The sequence below is a fragment of the Enhydra lutris genome, unplaced genomic scaffold, assembly GCF_002288905.1.
Source record: "Enhydra lutris kenyoni isolate GAN:26980312 unplaced genomic scaffold, ASM228890v2 scaffoldscaffold10, whole genome shotgun sequence".
Lineage (NCBI taxonomy): Eukaryota > Metazoa > Chordata > Mammalia > Carnivora > Mustelidae > Enhydra > Enhydra lutris.
The window spans coordinates 11,068,702-11,091,180 of NW_019154094.1; the positions used below are offsets into that span (position 1 = coordinate 11,068,702).

At 39.1% G+C, this 22,479-nt stretch overlaps 1 protein-coding gene and 1 pseudogene across 2 annotated transcripts in view; both read right to left on the reverse strand.

Annotated features, from left to right (window-relative positions):
* The window catches only part of LOC111144186 (decapping mRNA 1A), a 57,075-nt gene that overhangs the window by 25,945 nt on the left and 8,651 nt on the right, over positions 1 to 22,479 (reverse strand). For both annotated transcript variants that reach the window (XM_022498380.1, XM_022498381.1), the window contains exon 4: positions 1,430 to 1,496. In XM_022498380.1, the coding sequence (XP_022354088.1) occupies positions 1,430 to 1,496 (67 nt within the window). The remainder of the gene's footprint in view (positions 1 to 1,429; positions 1,497 to 22,479) is intronic.
* LOC111143901 lies at positions 2,470 to 3,076 on the reverse strand (annotated as a pseudogene).

Genomic DNA, 22,479 nt, shown 5'->3' on the forward strand with positions numbered 1-22,479 from the left:
TCCTGAGAAAAAGTGTTGTAAAAAGAAAGTGTGGTTCACGTTTTCAAGCCTGAGGGATCCAAGTTCATTTGGAACACTGTCTGCAGGGGTGTGTGCCCAGAGTAATAAACATGGGCACCCCGTGAGCTCACAGCCCAAGCAAACAAAGCAGGAGGCTGACGAACATCCCATCAGGCCATGTGAGTGGTCCTGGATTAAAATGTCACCATAGCCATGTGTGCTTCTTGTAAAATGCAAATACACCTGGAAGTGAGGTTTGGGAGCTAATTATTTACTTATACATTTACAGAAATTAGTGTAAAATTGGCCTGTTTTAACATGCTAAAAATGAAGACTGTTTTCTTCCAAAGATGTAGGTAAGAACCTTGGAGGAGAGCAAAGGGAATTCTGATTGGACAGAGGGGGCTCCACATCTCTGAGGAGATTCAGGTAAAAACTGTGTGAGGGAAACACAGGTGAGCCAGAACACACTGCCCGCTGCAGCGCTCTGACCAGAGCCGTGTTTTACCGTGGGCACCCTCAGCACCAGTATCTTGGGCTCCCAGAATGCAGACCAGCAGTGCCAGCAGCACAGGTAAGCCAGGCGGCTCCCAAGGGCTGGCCTGAGAAAGAACAGTGAGTCCCCCTTCAGCACATTAATTCAATGAAATTACTCTCCCAATTCCAAGATTCCGACATAGAAAACATTTACTGGAATACAACCTGGTGGTGAACTAGGGACTACTAAACCTAAAATTGGTGTGAAGACGAAGTTCACTTGAGGAAAGCATGTGCAGGAGTTCTCCACCAGCCACTGAACGTGGCACCACTCGTCAGAGTGGAAACCTGGAGGGAGCCTGCAGTAAAAGTCCTTTAGTAAAGCCCCTGCAGCTGATGGGAAGGCTGTGCCCTGGGTGTCAATGGTATCCTCTGGGGTTAGGCAGTCTGACAGCCCTAAGCACATCACCCAACCTAATGTACAAATAAAGAAAAAGACTAGAAGGAAACGGACTAAAACCCTGACAATGGGGGACGCCTGGGTGGCTCAGTTGGTTAAGCGGCTGCCTTCGGCTCAGATCATGATCCCAGCGTCCTGGGATCGAGTCCCACATCGGGCTCCTTGCTCTGCGGGGAGCCTGCTTCTCCCTCTGCCTCTGCCTACCACTCTGTCTGCCTGTGAAATGCTCTCTCTCTCTCTCTCTCTAACAAATAAATAAATAAAATCTTTAAAAAAAAAAAAAACAAAAAACCCTGACAATGGAGTAGTAGGATTACAGATGATTCTAGAGTTCTCTAAGGTTTTCTGCCTCTAACAAACTTTGACAATAAACAGGAAATCAGGAAAGAAATAAATGAGTTAGTAGACTCAGGAACAAAGAGAAGGGTTCAAGTCATTTCTTCATCTCTCATATATCACTAATCGAATCTATGTTGTGATATAAATACTTACTCGGCCATGAGTTTGGCTATGCGGTGACAGTCATTCTTGTCATAAAACCAGATGCTGTATATCGACACTTGAAAAACAAAGGAGAGAAAAAGATGAGGGGAAATGAGGTTTCAACATTTGGGTGTACGTAAGTACTACATTATCACCATGGAATGTCACAGAATTTACCATGAAACCCTCAGATTGTTAAGAGTTCCTCTAAAGAAAAAAAAGCCTCTCCCCTACACTGTTTAATAAAATTATTAATAAAATTAGGATAGGCAAAATATCCAGATGAAAACTGAAAGCTTGTTTTTGGGCGGGATTACTAGATCTCGCGGAGTCCAAGGAGCCACTAAGTGCGAGCAGCACCATTATTTTATGTATTATCAAGAAAGAAAAACACCACCAGTTAAATTCTAACATCGATGTAAGATGCATTCCAAATGGATATCAAAATATGAAAAAAAAGTGTCTTAGTTACTGAAAACCCAGTTCACCCATCAGCTAATCGAAACACCAGGACCTCTACCAGTCTCCTGAAGCTTGAAATAGGGAATTAGTAGTTCCAGTCAAAACAGACACCAGCTCCAGACCCAGCGCATGACCAGCACCATTCACATAGGAACCGGAAGTGCCGGGGCTGGGCTCAGTCTATCACTCTTCTTACTTTTCCTTTTTCATTCCTAGCATGGATCGTGTGGTCAACACTAAGAGAACCCTCAGAAGATATCTGGTAAGTAGGTAAATGAACCTTATTATTACTAAAGGTAACAATACGTAAAAATGACTAAATAATTTCTGAATAAGGTGGAGTAGAAATATTGAATACTTCAGTCAAAATAAACGTAAGGATAGCTAGGACTCACTGTTACCACGTGTACCCACTGTAACCCTCACAGCCTGGCTCAGGCTGCACCTCCCTTCATACTTATGATGACCGGTACAGGAAGTGTAGGTATCACAGGCCTTTCTTTTTATAATAAACTTTTTTTTTTTTTTTAAACACAGGAGGCAGGATTTTTCAGTGGGCATGAATAAGGAGGGGGCAGTGCCAGTTCTCATGAGTGCATAGCCTGTCGTTTGTCCAAGGGGCCATTATTAGGGATATAACTGACCCACAGCATCTGGGATGAGGGGCTTTTCAACCATCATGTCTTCCAATTCATCTGCATTAAACTTCTTGGAAATGTGGATCTTCCTGTGGCCAGGGAACTTGAACTTGGCCCTTTGTATGGCCTTACTCACATGCTCCTTGCTCTGCAACTTGGTAAGGATGGACATGATGACTTGGCCAACTGTGGACCCTGGCCACTGTACCCTGGGCCTTTCCAAAGGCGCTCTGCCTGTCTGTCTGGAGCACCTCCACCCCAGCATAGGACGGTATTGTGTTGATACAGAGGATATGGAAGGGGGAAAGCTGCACTCGGATGTGAAACCATCACTGCCACAGCTTTTCACCATGTACTTGTCGGCACAAATATGGGCAGCCTCCAGGGCTTCAAAGGAGAGCTGCTCATACTCATCTGAGACCATGTTGCCACATAGTAGGTACTCATCCATTTTTGTCTTCTTCCACCTCGTGTCAAAGATGCAGATCTTGGCATCAGGGACGCCTCTGTAGAATTGAGACTTTGGATATGGCTTGTTCTTATGATACCAGTAACATGGGTTGTGTGGCAGCCCATGGCGACAGCAGGGTGGCACCCCGAAGGAAGATTGTTAAACTTTTAATTTTGACCTAATTGTAGCTTCACACACAATTGTAAAACACAAACGGAGAACATGTGTGCCCTCTGTTTCTTCCAATGGTAACATTTGTAAAGTTGTAACATAATATAGCCAGGCATGGTCACAAGGAACCCTGGTGTCCTTCTATAGTCACACCCTCCCTACTTGGTCCCTCTCCCCTGTCTCTGACCCCTAGCAAACACACTAATCTGTTCCCCATTTCTTTAATATTGTATTTCAAGAATGTTCTATGTTGGGGCACCTGGGTGGCTCAGTAGGTTAAAGCCTCTGCCTTTGGCTCAGGTCATGGTCCCAGGGTCCTGGGATCGAGCCCCGCATCGGACTCTCTGCTCAACAGGGAGCCTGCTTCCTCCTCTCTCTCTGCCTGCCTCTCTGCCTACTTGTGATCTCTGTCAAATAAATAAATAAAATCTTAAAAAAAAAAAAAAAGAATGTTCTATGTTATAAATGGAATTACACAGAATGCGACTTTCTGAGATTGACTTTTCTGATTCAACATAATTCTCTGGATATTGATCCAAGTTGTTGCTTGCATCAAATAGTTCATTCCCCTCTACCCTCTCCAACCCCCCCTTTTGTTTGCTGAGTAGTATATTTCATGGTATGGATGTACCTGTTCAACCATTTATCCATTTGAGGATATGTGATATGTTTCCAGTTTTCGGCTACTACGAATAAAGCTATAAATGTTAGTGCAAAGGTTTTTGTGTGAACGGAAGTTTTCCTCTCTGGGCTAAATGCCCCAAAGTACAATTACTGAGTCACAGCAGTTGCATGTTCAGTTTAATAAGAAAGTCTTAACCTGTTCCCCAGAGTAACCCACCAGCAATGTATGAGCAATCCAGTTTCTCTGCATCCTTGCCAGCATTTGTTGTTCTATTTTTAACTTCCTCCATTCCGCACTGATAGGTGTATAGTGACATCTCATGGTGGTTTTAGTTTATATCTCCCTAATAGCTAAAAATGCTAAGCATCTTTTCAGGTCCTTCTTTGTCATCCATATATCCTGTTTAGTCAAATGTCTGTTCATGTCTTTTGCTCCTTCTAACTGATTTTTTAAAAAAATATTTACTTTTTTTCATTTACTTGAGAGCGAGTGAGCGAGCACGAGTGGGAGGGGCAGGAGAGGGAGAGAGAATCTGAAGCAGACTGCGCTGAGCATGGAGCCTGATGTGAGGCTCAATTCCATGACCCTGAGTCGAAACCAACAGTCTGAGGTCCAACTGACTATGCCACCCAGGAGCCCCCTAATTGATTTTTCTTTTTTTTTTTTCCTGTTGAATTTTGTGAGTTCTTTATATATTCAAGATACTAGTCCTCTGTTGGATATATATGTGGTTTGAAGATATTTTCTCCCTGTCTGTAGCTTGTTTTTCATCCTCTTAATAAGTGCTTTCCAGAGCAAAAGTTTTTAATTTTGACAAGGTCCAATTTATTAATTTTTCCTTTTATGGATCATGCTTTTGGTGTCAAGTCAAAGAATTTTTTGCTGATAGACCCCTAGTTCCAAAAACTTTTCCTAAAAGGTTTACAGTTTTACATTTCAGTCAGTGATCCATTTTGAGTTAAGTTTTCTAGAAAAATGTTTAGGTTAAGGTCCTTTTCTTTTTCTTTTCTCTCTCTTTTTTTGGGGGGGGCCTAATTGCTCCAGCATTATTTGTTGAAAATGCTCTCCTCCCTCTCTCTTTTTTAAAAGATTTATTTTAGAGAGAGAGAAACTTCAGCAGACTCCTCACTGGGCTTGGAGCCCAACTCGAGGCTCAATCTCACAACCCTGAGATCAAGACTTGCACTGAAACCAGGAGTCAGATGCTCAACTGACTGCGCCACCGAGGGGCCCCTGCTCTCCTCTCTCTATTGAGGAATCTTTTTTACCTTTGTCAAATGGCAGTTGGGCATATTTTTGTGGGTCTATTTCCTATTTTGTGTATTTCATCCCATTTATTTATGCATGTATCCCTCCACCAATACCACGCTGTCTTGATTATTGCTGCTATATAGCAGGCTTTAATATTGGGTAGAATAATTCCTCCCACTTTATGCATCTTTTCCAAATTGTTTTAGCTTCTACAGCCTATGCCTTTCCATATAAGTTTTAGAATCGTTTGTTTATGCCTACAAAAATCTTTGCTGGTATTTTGAAAGGAAGTGCTTTAAACCTATAGACTAATTTGGAAATAGGTGAATTTGTACTATGTAGAGTTCTTCAATACATAAATACAGTCTACTTCTCCATTTATTCAGGTTTTTAAAAAAAATTCTTTCATTAGTATTTTGTAATTTTCAGCACACAGATCCTATACATGTTTTGTTAACTTTATGCCCAAGTACTTAATTTTCTTTTTAAGAATTATAAATGGTAGGGTTTAAAAAAAAAAGTCTATTTATTTATTTTTATTAATCTCTACACTCAATGTGTGGCTCAAACTCACAACCCTGAAATCAAGAGTCACATGCTCTTCCGACTGAGCCAGCTAGGCACCCCAAAATGGTAGTTTTTAATTGTGACTGATTTTTGAGTGTTGATCTCGTATCCTCATAACTTACACCAAACTCATTAGTTCTAGAAATTTGTACCTAGACAGTCCTCTTATCTGTGAATAACACCTTCATTATTTCTTTCTCTTTCCTTTCTATTCCAATATGTATGCCTATTTTTCTTTCTTGCCTTACTGCAGTGGTTAGAACTTTCAGTGCTGTGTTGCAAAGCTGTGTTGACTGTGGACATCCTTGCCTTATTCTCAATCTTAGAGGTAAGACACTCACCCTTTCACTATAAATATAATGTTGGCTGTAAGTCTGTTGTAGATGCTCTTTATCAAGATGACATAGTTCACTTCGATTCCAACTAGAGAATTTTTATCATGAATGGATATATAATTTTTTTCCTGCATCAAAAAACACAAAATATGATCACATGATATTTCTATTTCATATTTAGTCTTGATATGATGGAGTAAATTGACTGATTTTCAATACGGAACCAGCTTTGCAACTCTGGAATAAAACCCATTTGGGCATCACTTATATCTGTTTTCTCAATATTGTTGGGTGTGCTTTTATTTGGTTGAGGATTTTTTTTAACCTAGTTCACGAGAGATATTGCTTTGTGGGTTTTGTTGTTGTTGTTGTTTTTTGTACAGTCTTTGCCTTGTTTGGGTATCAGAGTAATGCTGGCTCTGTAAAATCAGTTGACAACTGTTCTTTCCCTGTCTGTTTTCTTGAAGAAACTGTAAAATTAGTGTTAATTCTTTGAACTCTCCAGTAAAACCATCTGGGCCTGGATATTTTTTTCCTTTTAAATTATTAATTCAATTTCTTCAGGGGCTAAAGGATTATTCACGTCCTCTAATTTATCTTGGTTGAGTTTTGTAGTTTGAGTTTTCAAGGTTCATTTCTTCTAAGTTATCAAGTTTGAGTGTAAAGTTATTCATAGCATTGGTTTATTACCCTTTGAATGTCTGGAGAATCTACAGTGATATCCACTGTTCTATTCCTGATACTGGTACTTTATGTCTTCTTATTTTTGTTGGTATTACTAAAGGTTTATCAATTTTATTGACCTTTTTAAAAAAATTTTTAAAACCTAGCTTTTTGCTTCATTAATTTTTGTTTCCATATTTTCAACATCATTGATTTCTTCTGTGCTCATTTTTATTCTTTCCTTACTTCTATATGCTTTGAGCTTATTTTGCTCTTGTTTTTAAAAGTTCCTCAAGTGAGAATTTAGTAGGTTCTCAGCCAGTGTCACTTGAAAGGGCGGGAGGAGGAATTTCCCTGGCTAGGCCACCTGGTGGGCCTCTTCTGGAGAAGGGAGCCTCCAGCCTTCATAAATGAAGACTGCTTCCCAGGCTAGGTTGGTGATGTGGCTCCTTCTCTACCCCTGTACCTCGCCTTCATGGAAGGGAAGGAAAGCACTCCCTTGGGGGCCACTTACTGCCAATAGGCTTTTAATCCTTCCTGTCAGTTTTCCTGGGCTCAGCTGATACTGTTGGCAGGACTCCCACTAGATCCAGGAGGGGAATGGGCCTACCTGATCTGTCTTGTGTTGCTAGGCTGGAAGTCAACAAATACCAGACATGGGTGCCCTTCTTCTGTTGGGTGAGAGGGTTTTAAGACCCTGCTGCTGGGTTGTTTTGCCAGTCCTGGGTCTTCCTTTCTCTACCTTTCAGAGTTCTCCCAATTGTCTCTTGTGCTTTTTCTGGGTTTTTATGGTTATAAACGGGGAGAAGCAAGGAGAGACAAGTCTGTGCCATCTTGCTTGGATGAGAAGTCTCACTACATATTTTTATGGAAAGACTAAGGGGCTTATTAAAAATCGGAGATTAAAAGTCTGAGAACTGTAGCTAGAACTCAGGTATTCCCATTACTAGGCCAATAGTCTTAACATCACACAGCCACTGCCTTATTACATGAAATAACGTAAAATTTTTTATAGAAACAAAAAGTTAACGAGCTTTAATTATGCTTGAAGACTAAAATAACACATGAAATAGAGTATAAATAAGTTAAAAATTATAAATAAAAGAATGACAGGATATAGGAAATACAATGCTAGAACAAGAAACTTTAAATTGGGGCATCTATGTGGCTCAGTTGGTTTAGCATCTGCATTTGGCTTGGGTCATGGGATCGAGCCCTGTATCAGGCTCCCTGCTTGGTGGGGAACCTGTTTGTCCCTCTCCCTATGCACCTTCCCCCCTGCTCATGCACTCTCTCTTAAATAAATAAACAAGAAACTTTAAAGATCCTTTTCATAACTATTATTTGTACTCTATTAACATACATTAATATGTATTGATACAGTAATTGGGAAAGCCAGTTAGAAGCTTTTTTAAAATTGAGGTATAACTGACATTACATTATTAGTTTCAAGTGTATAATGTAATGATTATTTGTATATATTGTAAAATGATCACCACAGTAAGTTCAGTTAACACCCATCACCATACACAGTCACAAAACTTTTTCTTGTAAGGAGTACTTTCAAGATCCACTCTTAGCTACTTTCAAATATGCAATACAGTGTTATTAACTAGTGACCAGGCTTTATATCACATCCCCATGACTTACTCATTCTGTAACTGGAAATTTGTACCTTTTGACTCCCCTTCACCCATTCTTCCTCCCTTCCTCTGCCTCAGGCAACCATAAATCTGTTCCCCATATCCATGAGCTTGGTTTTTGTTGTTTTTTGTTTTTTTTTCCTTAATGATTCCACATATACTGGGGCACCTGAGTGGTTAAGTGGTTAAGTGCACCAGTTGGTTAAGTGTCCGACTCTTGTTTCGGCTCAGGTCATCATCTCAGGGTTGCAGGATGGAGGCCCGTGGTGGGCTCCATGCTCAGTGCTGAGTCTACTAATGCTTCTTTCCCCCTTTCCCTCACTCTAAAAATAAGTAAGTGAATCTTAAAAAAAAAAAAGATTCCACATATAAGGGAGATCATAAAGCATTTATCTTTCTGTATTTATATTTAGCATAATGCCTCAAGGTCCATCCATGTTGTCGCAAAGGTAAGAAATCATTCTTTTATGGCTGCGTTATTATTCTGTTCTATGTATATACATATTCTTTATCCATTCAACCACTGATGGACCCTCAGGTGTATCCATATTCTGGCTGTTGTAAATAAGGCTATAATAAACATGGGGGTGCATGTATCTTTTCAAATTAGTGTTTTCACTTTTTTTCAGATATATATCCTGAAGTAGAATTGCCAGATCATGGTGGTTCCATTTTTAATATTTTGAGGAATGTCCATACTGTTTTCCACAGTGGATGCAACAATTTACAGTCCCAGCAACAGTGCACGAGGGTTTACATTTTCCCACATTATCACCAACACTTGTTCTTTCTTGTCTTTTTGATAACAGCCATTCTAACATATATGAGATGGTATCTCATTGTGGTTTTAATTTGTATTTCCCTGATACTAATGACGTTAAGCATCTTTTCATGTACCTGTTGGCCATCTGTATGTCTTTTTTAGAAAAATGTCTATTGAGATCCTCTGCTGACTTTAAATCAGATTATTTGTTCTTTTGTTATTGAGTTGTATGAGTTCTTTATATAATTTGGGTATTAGCCCCATATTAGTTATATGACTTGCAAATATTACCTTCCATTTGGTAGGTCACCTTTTCACTTTGTTGATGGCTTCCTCTGTCGTGCAGAAGCTTCTTAGTTTGATACAATCTCACTTGTTTATTTTTGCTTTGCTACTTTTTGCTTTTGGTGTCAAATCCAAAAAATCATGGCCAAAACCAATGTCCAAGAGCTTACCACCTATGTTTTCCTCTAGGAGTCTCAGGTCTTACATTCAGGTCTTTAATAATCTATTTCAAATTTATTTTTCTGTATGATTTAAGATAGTAGCCCATTTTCATTCTTTTCCATGTAGCTGTCCAGTTTCCCTAACATCATTTATTGAAGGGACTGTCTCTTCCCCATGGTTTATTCTTGGCTCCCTTGTTATAAATTCATTTGACCATATATGTGTGAGTTTATTGCTAGGCACTCTATTCTATTCCATTGATCTATGTTATCTAATTTTGTGCCAGTATCATATTGTTTTGGAGACTAAAGCTCTATAGGATATCTTGAAATCTGAGATTGTGATACCTCTAGTTTTTGTTTTTGTTTTTTAAGATTTTACTTATTTATTTGACAGAGAGAGAGAGAGACCACAGCAGGGGGAGCAGCAGGTAGAGGGAGAGGGAGAAGCAGGCTAGCAGAGCAGGGAGTCTGATATAGGGCTCAATCCCAGGACCCTGGGATCATGACCTGAACTGAAGGCAGATGCTTAATGACTGAGCCACCCAGATGCCCTAGCTTTTTCTTCTACCTCAAGAAGAACTTGAGGGGATCTTTTGTGGTTTCAGACAAATTTTAGGACTGTTTGTTCTATATCTGTGGAAAATGTCATGGCAATTTTAATACAAATCACACTCAATCTGTAGACTGCGTTAGGTAGTATGGACATTTTAACAATTTAATTCTTCCAATCCAAGAGCATGGAATATTTTTTCATTTATTTGTATTCTCTTCAATTTCTTCCATTATGTCTTAAAGTTTTCAGTACACAACAAAAGCTATTTTAATGGCACATATTTTGTTTCACTCTGAATTAAGGTCATTTTATTCTACCAAAAACTTCATGGCAAATCACAACTTTAAAGTTCCCTTTTTGATAGAAATAAAAGTTCAATTGGATTTTTTTTCAACTGTCATTCTAGACGGATGAAAGCACTGATATACAGAGTGAGTGAATAGCTTCATTTTATGAATGAAGATCATGAATGTGAATTTTTTTCCTATCCTGTTCATAAGGGGACTTTTCTGGTGGAGAAACCCCCCAGTTTCATTAAAACCGTCCTTGACTATTGGGCTCCACGTCTGACCATGGGTCCTGCAGGTGACTGTGCCCAGTACCACCAAGCACCCAGGCTGACTTTGGCTTTCTGAGCAGTCATTCGGCCTGCTGTGAATAGTTTTCCATGTTTGGACCCAGGTTCATAGTCCCTCTTCCAGTCACAGAACTTCGAAACACCACCGACGTTTCAAACAGAATCAATGTCTAATGAATAATGAGTAATTTTGGAATACTTTACATGATGTAAGTAAATAGACTGAATTTAGTTTTGACAGCCCCTTGACAAGGAACACAGAGGAGGCTTTGTTACAGAGGAGATATTTATTAAACATTATCTTCTACAGGGTCTTAGTTATGTTCCTAATCCTTGCAGCTAAGGATTGCTCCTACATAAAGTAAATCAGATTGGGCTCTGAGAAGGCTCCATATATGGCAATTAAACACAACCATCTTTCTTTAAATATGCCTCTTTCAATCCCGGCTAAAGAACACAGAAAACACAAGAGTCTGAATACTAGATTCCAGTTTTCCTCTAATGGACACACCCCTACAACTTAAACAGCGATGAGAAAGTTTATGATACACATTACATCAGGCTCACAGAAGAACACACAACATTTTCTGGGCTAAACCGGGGCACTTAGTAATGTTTTCATAGTGGGTTGCAAACCCAGCTCTTAAGAATTTCATATTGATAATCAAAATAAGCCCAGTAGAGCTGTCAACTTATGTTGACAATACTTCACTTACATCCTCCCTTTCTCCTTTGAAGAAATGCTCTATAATTTAGAAATAAGACACAGGCCGTCTTCTACTCTTGTACATTATCAACTAAACTGCCAAAAAGAGCCAAACACTTTGAAAGGCATGTCTGCAGAAGAAATAAAGATAAGGAAGCCATAATGATAGCTTAATGGGTAAAGGATAAGAGTCACACTCGATTCTGCCAAAAGTGGACCTGTAGAGGTTCAGACACGCATCCAAGAATCAGCTCTGTCTGCCAACATATCAAACGCTCAGTTCATGCAACTGGCAAGGAGGCTCTGGGAGCTGCCCCTGAGCCTGTCACTGTCACCGGTGAGGAAAGACAGACAAGTTCCCAGATAGCTAAGATCACGGAGGACCTGTCTTCAAGCCAAAGCCACATATTCTTCCCTCAAGAGAACTTCCACTCTACGGCCCAACACATTCTGGGAACAATTCACTTGCTGAAACATCCTGAAATAATTTTCCTTGATTAACTACAGCACAGAAGATTTAAGGATTTGACGATACAGTATTATTTTGCAAATAATGATGGCATCCTGATTTATAAATGGCTTTTCTCAAGATGAAAGCAAACTATTTAGTCATCGGACCCCCACCATATAGTGTGGCTGTTAACAGCTGTCCCAAGTAAGTCGTGCTGTATAGGCAAGTCACTGAAGGGTTAGGGGGTGTGGTAGGGCACTGATTACCTTTAGGTTGTACTTCCATGAAAAACACAAAAATTCTGAAAATAATATCCAAAATTAAATATTTCCTTTGCTTTTTAAATGGTACTATCTTTTGAAAGTGTGAAAAACAAGACTGACAAAGATTATTAGATCATTTAATATTGAGACATTTTTAAAAAGCTGAAGGGCAAGAGTTTTACATTTCCCCAGAGAGCCCTCTTTGAAGATCTAGCAGTCTATTATGAGCTGATGTTAAATCTCACTCTGCTTCTCATATGGAATGGTGTATGGCATGCAGAAGATCAAGAAAACCCAAATTAATTTGGAGCCTTTGTAAAAATCCCTTGAGACTTCTTGAGATGCTGTAAAATGTCACAAAAACAGAGCTGGGAATCACTCTCATGCACATGTTGTCTTTTTGATTCATTTATTATTTAGATCTGACCTACTTTCTAAAAGGATTTGAGGAGGTTGGAGATTTTCTCAGTATGGTGCCAAGCTGAAAGGGGCTTTGATAAAAGCTTTTTGGCAATGGTATTAAGTTATAAAATTTCTAAAGATGATACTGACAAAGATACCCTATACCGGGAAAGAAAAACAAGAAAATGTGCTTTGAGTATAGACAAAAACATTTATTCTAGACATAGAGAAAATCCTTCTGATTATAAAATATAAGAATGTGATAGACTGGGTGCCTGGGTGGCTCAGTTGGTTAAGTGACTGCCTTTGGCTCAGGTCATGATCCTGGAGTCCCGGGATCGAGTCCCGCATTGGGCTCCCTGCTTGGCAGGGAATCTGCTTCTCCCTCTGACCCTCCCCCTTCTCATGCTCTCTCTCTCTCTCTCAAATAAATTAAAGAAAAGAAAAGAAAAGAAAAGAAAGGAATAGATTGGGGAGCCTGGGTGGCTCAGTTATTAAGCGTCTTCCTTCAGCTCTGGTCATGATTCCCGAGTCCTGGGACCAAGCCCCACATTGGGCTCCTTGCTCGGCCGGAAGCCTGCTTCTCCCTCTCTCACTCCCCCTGCTTTTGTTCCCTCTCTTGCTGTGTCTCTGTCAAATAAATACATAAAATCTTAAAAAAAAAAAAAAAAAGAATGGAATAGATTATGTAAACATAATTCTCTCTCGGCTAGTGAAAAAGCAAATGCCCCTGCCTGGACAGATCATTTCCTTTAGGACAAGAATAAGCCTGAAGGCTCTATACCAACGTTAAAAGGTTCGGAAAGAGAGAGAAGAGAAAGGCTCTGAGGTGGAAGGCAGAACACATGCATACAGGAAAAGTGTATGGAGCCAAAGCCTACCTAACCTAGGATTCTGACAGGAGACTGTGGTAGGAGGCCAACAGGCATGCAAGGAAACTCCATGAATCTGTACATATTGCTGGTAAACGTGATTCAGTTATCTCAGTAGCTGACCCGTTCTGGCCAAAACACACACCTTAAAACACCAATGAACACTAACATGGTAGAGAAAGACTACACTTTCCAAAATTTACACTAAAATGTCTATTTACTGAACACTGATTAAAAGACATAGGCCAGGACATTCTAAAATGCTATTCTGTAAGTTCTCTGGTTTATTATTTTAAAATTTGGTGCCCCTCTCTAAATTAAGTCAAGTCTGAAACTGTTTACCGGCAATATTGCTTCCACACTCCCTTTTAATACTGGGATTTTAGTACAGGATTCAGACACATGAAATGTCATTGAATTTTTGGAGGGAAATTAGGAAAGTAAACCCAAGAATATCACAACTATTCGTTCTTAATTACAAAATTTTCTATTCTTAAACAATGGGCAACCCCCAATAAAAAGTGAGTCACACTAGGGTTTTATGTGTACTGTAGGGTTGACTGCCACGACTGCCACACAGTACTCATTCCTTAAGGCAGAGCCTCTCCTGTGTGTGTGCTTGCAAGTGATTATGGGTATGCCAAATGTTGGATCTGTCCATCCCCTGGTGGTCTGTTCATCCCAGTGTCCCACACAGAAATGATCATTTTTATGTATCACAAGGGACAATAAAGAGTGGGAAGCATGGCCCCTGGCCTCCATGGAGTGTCGTGGGCTCCCCAAAATCTACACGTAGGGCTTTGGGAAAGAGATCAGAAGTGGTGTAGGAAAAGGGGGACATTCTTTTCTCTCCTTTCCCTAACTAACTTCTCTGCTACATATTTTTCTGCCACTTTACTAAGAGATCATCCAAACCTGCGCGGTAAGGCAAATGCTCACGAGGATCAGGAGGGTGTGGTGGGATCGGAGAGGCTGTGGTGCGCATACTCCGCCTAGAGCTCCTGCTGACTCCCAGTGCTTGCAGGGATGCAGGTGCTGTGTGGCCGTCACAAGAAGGAAAGCTAGAAATGCAGGTGTATGTGTAAAATATCCTTATTTTTAAATGTTGGTAGCAAATGCTTATCGCATGCTTTCCTCTTAAAAACAAAATCAAAAACAAAAAAACAACTGCGCATGCCTGAAGCAGTGACTCCGTAAGCAGCTCAGAGCTGCCTGGATCCTCCAGGGGACCCCACTCCACAGGGGCTTCAAATCTTCTTGGACTAGAGGTTACTCTGTTTCAATTTTTACCTCCACAATGAACTTCACTTTGTAAACACAAGATGAAACCTATATTTACACACATTAAGAACACATTTCTGCCACTTAGCTATATGTAATTGTTGCTTTCCTTTGTGAGTTCTCAGAAGAGAAAACATTATTTAAAAGAGATAAATGGGGGGGCACCTGGGTGGCTCAGTAGGTTAAAGCCTCTGCCTTCGGCTCAGGTCATGATCCCAGGGTCCTGGGATCAAGCCCCGCGTCCGGCTCTTTGCTCAGCGGAGAGCATGCTTCCCTTCCTCTCTCTCTGCCTGCCTATGATCTCTGTCTGTCAAATAAATAAATAAATAAAATCTTAAAAAAAAAAAAAAAAAGATAAATGGTGCATGCATTGCTACCTTTTAAAACATTTGTAATTAGGGTAATACCACATATACACAAAAAGTTAAAATTCCTTTTTACCTGACAACACTACTTTAGGGGGAATAAAAGCAGTACTTAGTTAAGGCCAGAGAAAAGAATCTGCTTTGGAAATTTGGAAATGTTCATGGACTTCCAAAAAAAGCTAACCAGAAGGTACCTGGTAGAGGTTCCATTAGAGGCTCTCTTAGAACACTCCACAGTGGCCTACAATAGATAGAAAGCCATACAGACATTTGAAACTTCTGACCTGACAGCACCACCAGGTCAGCCCTGGAGTCCAAGTCACTCTATGTTTTCATGGTGTTTTTACCTCTTCAGTCTACTAACGTGGCAACAGCAAGGCTCCTTCCTTATCTTCATCCAGAAGGCCAGATTAATGCAGTTGCCACAGATCTTTCTCCTACACTGATAGCAGAGTCACACTAACCATAGCAGTGCTGCTGCTGCTGGTGGAAGACTGCCTTTCTCCAGGCTGGCCAAGCAGCACTGTGCTGGATTCAAAGATCACAGAAAAAGGACTGCGGAGCTTTTAAAATTGTTTATAAATTCCTCTTTTAGTCTGGAGGTAGAGGTAACACTTTTTGACTTGACAAATTGTAAACTTCTCTTGCAAGGACATTTCCTGCTCTGTGCTTTAAGTCTGAAGATGTGTGCAAATGCCAATAGCCACCTGCCATCTCTACTGCTCTGAGTCTTGTCCTTGAACTGAGAAAGGGCAAGCAGAAACAACAACAACAACAAAAAGTACACACTGCAATATTTCTTCTACTAAAACTTTCCATCTAGCAGCTGCATTTTCAACACTATGGAAATGAATCACCCTGCCTTTTCTAGTGATCTAATTTTAATTAAAAATGTTCTCTATCAAAAGACTGATGCCCGATATAAAGGAAAAGTTGTAAGTGAAGTGGAAACAAAGGGGTACTTCTCACAGGCTTTTGGAGGTAAGTTCTTAAAAATATTAAATAGTAATAATATTTTTATTTTCAATTGCTTGTTACAGTGATTTGTTGTTGTTAAGCAGGTTATAGGACAATACACTCTGTTCATTTTTTCAGAAGTACTTTAGGATTATAGAAAACATTTGAAAATATTAAAAGTGGTATTCAGTGGGAGATCTATGACTTAAGGCAACACAACAATTGTCCTTGTTTCTTTCAGTAAAAAAAATGCCAAGTCTAACATGCACATAAAGTAAAATAATGTTGTTATTTTTTTGGCTAAAACCACAATCATACACTGGTCTAAGGAGAGAGTAGGTTTGAGGAAAAAAAACATAGACTGTACGCTCCTTCTAATAAATGGATCAGTGTTGCTGCTAAAAATGATAAGCAAGCAAACAAACAAACAAACAAAAAACCCAACATGTAAATATCCCCACAGTCTTTCTGGTGGATCAGATTTTCACCAGTACTGGTCTAATTTACAGCTGATAATTTTCTAATCATACATCTTAAATTATTAATTTTATCATTAACAGAGCTCTTTAGGAATAAATATTCATAGCACTGGAATTAATATAGTAACATATTTCATTAAGAATCTTCACCCCTACCTTAAGTTCTAACATAATTTAATGACTCCTGCTTGTAATTCTCTAAGAAAATACAACAGAACCTCAGGACTAAAAAGATAACTAAAATTCTTTAAAAGTACGTAACAGTTTTATCAAAATGGTATAGTGCTTGATAAAGTACTTGGTAAATGACAAATAAATATCAATTCAATAAATATCACTGAATTCAGTATCACAAAGTCAATAAATATCACTGAATATGATGTCTGAGTTAAGTAATCAGCCTGCTTGTTTTAAACAAAGTAAAAGACAATACTGAAATACTTTTTGCAAAAGGAAATCATCAAATGCCAGAATTGACTTTATAGAGCTTAATGGGACCACAAACCTTTACTTTAATAGCTTCAATTAACCAAGTTATAATGTACACTGCCTAGCTGTAACAGAGAGAAAAACCAGTTTTGCTTGCTTTTACTTTTTTGTTGATTCATGTACCAAATTTTGGATTTAAAAAAAACCTGTTCAGAAGCCTTTACAGAGGCAACCCTCTCGTGTCCCCTCCCTCTTCACTCAATCAACTTTGCTTTAAATCTAAAACAAAAATAAAAAAACCCTTTGCAGAATACTCTTGGGACATCTCACAATTAAGTCATAAAGAGGTGCCCACAGAAGTAGAAATCAAAGGGAAAGCACCCTCTGGGACAAACATACTTAGTAAGGTGTGGGGCTCATAAGGTGTGGTATTTGCCAAATGCTTGCTAGGAGAATGAATAGTGGGTAAGAGAAGCATGATCTCCTCACTGCACAAGAGTGGACGGTGGAGATACGTGTCCTGTGATAAAATCAGAAATTATAGATCCTGTATCTGCCTTTTCAGAGGCCAGTCTATATGGAGAATAACTGTCCTGAATTTTCTGAATAGGACATTCCTCTTAGAATTTTCTTTAGATGTGTTGGGAAAGATTTTAAGTTACTGACCCAACATTTTACTGTTTGTGAGTGTATTCAGATCTATTTATTCCTGAATAAGTTTTGTTGCACTAAGTTTTCTTCTAGGAAACAGTATATATAATCTAAATTTTAAATGTATAGGCAAAAAGGTTCTTCATAGTGATTTGTTTTTTAAAAATGTGTATTGCCTGTATTCAGTTGCAACACATAAAAAATATATACATTATTCCTAATATTGCCCATTATGCCCCCCTCCTTTCATTGTTGTTCAATCAATCAAGTTAAAGGGGAGTTTTTGTTGATTTTGTTCTGTTGTTCTCTTACAATTTCTATGTTCTGAAGTTAATTGCTACTCATCTGTGTATTTTCCTTCACCTTAACCCAGATTTCTCTTTTTTCTTAACTTCTTGGGCTGGTAGGCCTACATATGGTAATTTTTATAAAATTCTAGTATGTATTTGAAAAAAATGCAAATTCTTGAATTGCTGGAAGCAGCGCTCTTCAAACGCTTATTAGATCAAGTTTAACTGTACTGTTTAAGTATCTCATAATTAACTGCTTTATCTGTCAATTACTGAGGTGGCCTGCTAAAATCTCCCATGATGATTAGGGATTTTTAACTTTTGATATGTGTATCTGATATACACTACGTATGTACCAGTTTGGAATCATTTTATCTTTCAGGTAATTCATTCCTCTTATCATTAGGTGGCAACTTTTACCATGAAGTTTTTAACTGAAATTTATCATGTATGACTAACATAGCTATAGCAGCCTTGTTTGGTTAACAGTTTGATATACTGCATTCTATCCCTTTACTTTCAATTTTTCCAGGTTTCTGAGTTTTACATTTTTTGAAAACATTATTCACAAATTCTGTATCTTCATCCAGTCCCAGAATGTCTTTTAATTGGCTACTTTAGCTCACTTGGCATTTTGTTCTAGTTACTGACTTATTTCTGCCATTTTATATTGGGCTATTTCCCATGGTGTTCGGCCACTGCCCCCCACCACCAACCTCCCGGTTTGTACTGATTTAAAAGACTCCTATGTTTTGTAGTGGTTACCCTGAATCATTTGAACACACACAGCTTGATTTAAATCTATGGTTAATCAATATATTTATTCTCACCCTGGTTGTGGGATGCTTTAGGTCTGACGAGCTTTTACCTGATGCTGTTGGTGTCTAGTATTTTTCCTTCACCTTTTTAACACCTCTACTCAGACTAGTCATTTCACTGTCTTATATAGTCCATGCTTATTTTAATTTAAAACAAAGTAAATCATTTGCTCATTAGTTTGTAAACTTCATTTCTTTCTTCTGTGCTCAATTTTCTTTTTTTTTTTTTAAGTGGGCTCCACAGCATGGAGCCCAAGGCAGAGCTCGAACTCACAACCCTGAGCTCAAGACCTGAGCTGAGGGATGCCTGGGTGGCTCAGTCGAAGCATCTGCTTCCGGCTCAGGTTGTGATCCCAGAGTCCTGGGACTGAGTCCCTCATTGTACTCCTTGCTCAGCGGGGAGACTGCTTCTCCCTCTCCCTGTCTCTTCCCCTGCTTGTGCTTTCTCTCTCTCTGACAAATAAATAAATAAAATCTTAAAAACAAAACAAAACAAAAAAAAAACTGAGCTCAAGCGTGGGCTGCTTAACTGACTGAGCCACCTGAGAACCGCACAATGTTCTTCTTTCTGAACCAAATTAAATACGATTAAGAATTCAGTTGCATTAAGAGCGTTTTCAACAGCCATATGTGGCTAGTGGCTACTGTACTGGATAGCGCTGCTTTAGAAGCACCTACAGCAAGGGGCCGCTAGAGGCAAAAGTTCTGTTTTTGTTTGAAAAGTGCGTTTATTTTGTTCTCCTAATTATTGAATTGAATTAATTCCCTCAGTACTCTTATTCCTTTGTCTTCCCAACTCAGTAGCTGCAACTAAATATGCTGTCAGTCTAACTGGTGCTCCTTATAAATAATCAATTTCAAGGACCCTTTGGTAGCTTCTGTCTCTTTGTGCATTTCTTTCTACTTACTATGCTTGGTGTCTTATCCTACTGCCCAAATCTGAGATTTATGACTTTTGAATATTCTAGAAAATTTTTAGTTATAAATCTCTTCAAATACTGTCTCTCCTAAATCTATTTTATCATTCTGAAAATTCTTCTCTATTATGTGTTAGACTTTCTAATTCTACCCTCCTGATCGTATTTTCCATTCCTTTCCTTTCTTGGATGAATTCTGAATAACTCCCTCAGATGTCTCTACCAGTTCCTCAATTCTCCTTTCTGTTGTTACAAATTAACTGCTGAGAAATAAGCCAATCAGAGAAAGACAATTATCATATGATCTCACTGATATGAGGAATTTGAGAAACAAGGCAGAGGATCATAGGGGGAGAGAGGAAAAAATGAAACAAGATGAAACCAGAGAGGGAGACAAACCGTAAGAGACTCTTCATCTCAAGAAACAGACTGGGGGTTGCTGGAGGGGAGGGGAAGGAATGGATGGGGTGGCTGAGTGATGGAGATGGGGGAGGGTATATGCTGGGATGAGTTCTGTGTATTGTGTAAGACTGATGAATCACAGATCTGTACCCCTGAAACAAATACATTATATGTTAATAAAAATTAACTTAATCAAAAAACAAACAAACAAAAAAAACCAAAACCAAATTAACTGCTGAGTCCAGGTAGAAAGTTTATTTCAAGAATTGAAATTTTAATTTCTAGATATTCGACTTGGTTATTTTTCAAATCTACCTGTCACTTTTCTTATAATCTACATTTGACATTTACATCCATTAAAAAGTCTGTATCTGATCATTTCATTAACCAAAATTTTGGGGAGTGGTTGGTTAACCCTGCTTTTGTTGTATTCTGCCTTTCACTGATTGTGATTTATTTCCTGTATATTTAATAATTTTGTGTATTTAGTAATTTTGGACCATGAAGCTTGTCAATGATCCCCAGGCAATCTGGGTGTCTCCCAGAAGGATCCTGCATTTGCTTTTGCTAGGTGTCCTAGAATACTCACCAGCTGAGGATCAATTTTTGTGTTAATTTTTTGGCCTGGCTAAGAGGTTATACTGAGTGAATGGTATAACCTGAATGCCAAATCTTTTTGAGAAAGTTCATGTTTATAATTATTCAGGGGAAACATTTTCCATGTTACCCACAGCCCATACTAAGATAGATAAGCTTGCCTCGTCCTTCTTGGTTGGTGGGCTGGTATGGTCCTAATTAATTAATATGTAGCTAATCAGGGGGCCAGGCTGTACGTATGAATGGGGTCTCAGCTCCACTTCTCCACCCATGAGAGCTCAAGACCCTGTCTCCTGACTCCATGTGATTGTCATGAGATCCTTTTACGAAGGAGAGCTCCATACCTAGGAGCCCCGAGGAGCTGGCAGCCAGTGTTGGTTTATAAGCTTCTCACTTCGGCTTTCAGTTTTCACTCTGATGTTGGCCTGCTGAAATGTCCCCTATTCTCTTTTTGACTAAGCTATGCATTTAGTATTTTATACAGCATTTCTAAATGTTTGTAGGAGAAAGATTTCCTGTCATGACACTGCTAGACAGGAGTTGAAGGATATTTTCTTTGATGGACACAGAAGTCCTAGAAGTTCAGAGCCTCCCAAAAATGATTTTATAATGCAGTAAGTAAAATGGATTTTCTTTGCAAATGAAAACAGAAGATCACCAGATTGATAGTAATACGTATGTTTAAAGAGCAAAAAAAGATGTCTCTTCAACTAATCAGAGATAAAATTAAAACTATCATCAATGTTTTTTAGGGAAAAGTGTCCACAAACTAAACATCATTACATTAATACAAAGTTTTAGCTGGGAGAGTGCTATGTATTCCAGTATACTGATCAAAATAAATACCATGGCCCACTGATCAGAACTGCTACTCTTGAGAGTTTGTGTTTTTTTTTGTTTTGTTTTGTTTTAAGATTTTATTTATTTGGCAGACAGAGATCACAAGTAGGTAGAGAGGCAGGCGGGGGCAAGTGGGGGGAAGCATGCTCCCTGCTGAGCAGAGAGCCTGATGCGGGGGGCTCAATCCCAGGACCCTGAGATCAAGACCTGAGCCGAAGGCAGAGGCCCAACCCACTGAGCCACCCAGGCACCCCTGCTATTGAGTTTTTAAAAATCTGTACACTGTAAGATTTCTCATTTTTAACCTGTATCTATTTTCAACTTATCGTCCCTCATGCTGCCTAGTAATGGCCCTTAAAAATTCTGAAAATAGTACCTATAATGATAAACAGAGTCTCCAGCTTGTCACGGTGCTAGTCAGAAGGGACGGGAATAAGGACACTACAGGCCTGGGTCATAAGAGTACCTGGACAATATTAAAATCCTTATAACTTTCTTACTACAAAGATCATTTGGCTTGGGTCCAAGATGGAGACACACTCTGTAATATTTTATATTTTTAAGTGCCTGACAAAATACCCTCACATATATGATGCCCTTTTAAAATAAGTAGGTCAGATCAGTGGTTTACGTGATTTATCCAAGGTTATAGCCCAAAAATGGCAAAGCCTAGAATAGCATTCTTTTCTGAAAATTAAACTGCATGCCAAAAGACTGTTACCATGGCAAAGCCCCCCTCAGGGATATCTTCTGCAGCTTTCATATCTAGAAGTCATTTATAAATTTTAAAAACGAATGACTAAATGAGAGGCATAAAAATTGAATCCAAAGCTCCCCTAGTGCTTGTTCAATTCAGGTATGGCACAACAAAAGGGTGTGTGTAAGAGGAGTTCATGCTTTAGACTTCCACGTTCCGATACGGTAGTCACTAGCCACATATAGCTACTTAAATGCAACCTGATTAAATAAACTAAAAAAGAAAAGAAAATTTCTTGGTCACACGAGCTGTACTTTGAGTGCTCAACAGTCACATATAGCTGGTGGCTGCTCTTTGGGATGGGGCTGATACACAGCATTTCCACTACGGCACAACAGTACAGGTCAGCATCACTCTAGAATGTGGATTGACGAAGTAAGTAATTTTATTGTGGCAGCCAAGTAGAGAGAACATGGGGTTCGAAGATTATCTGA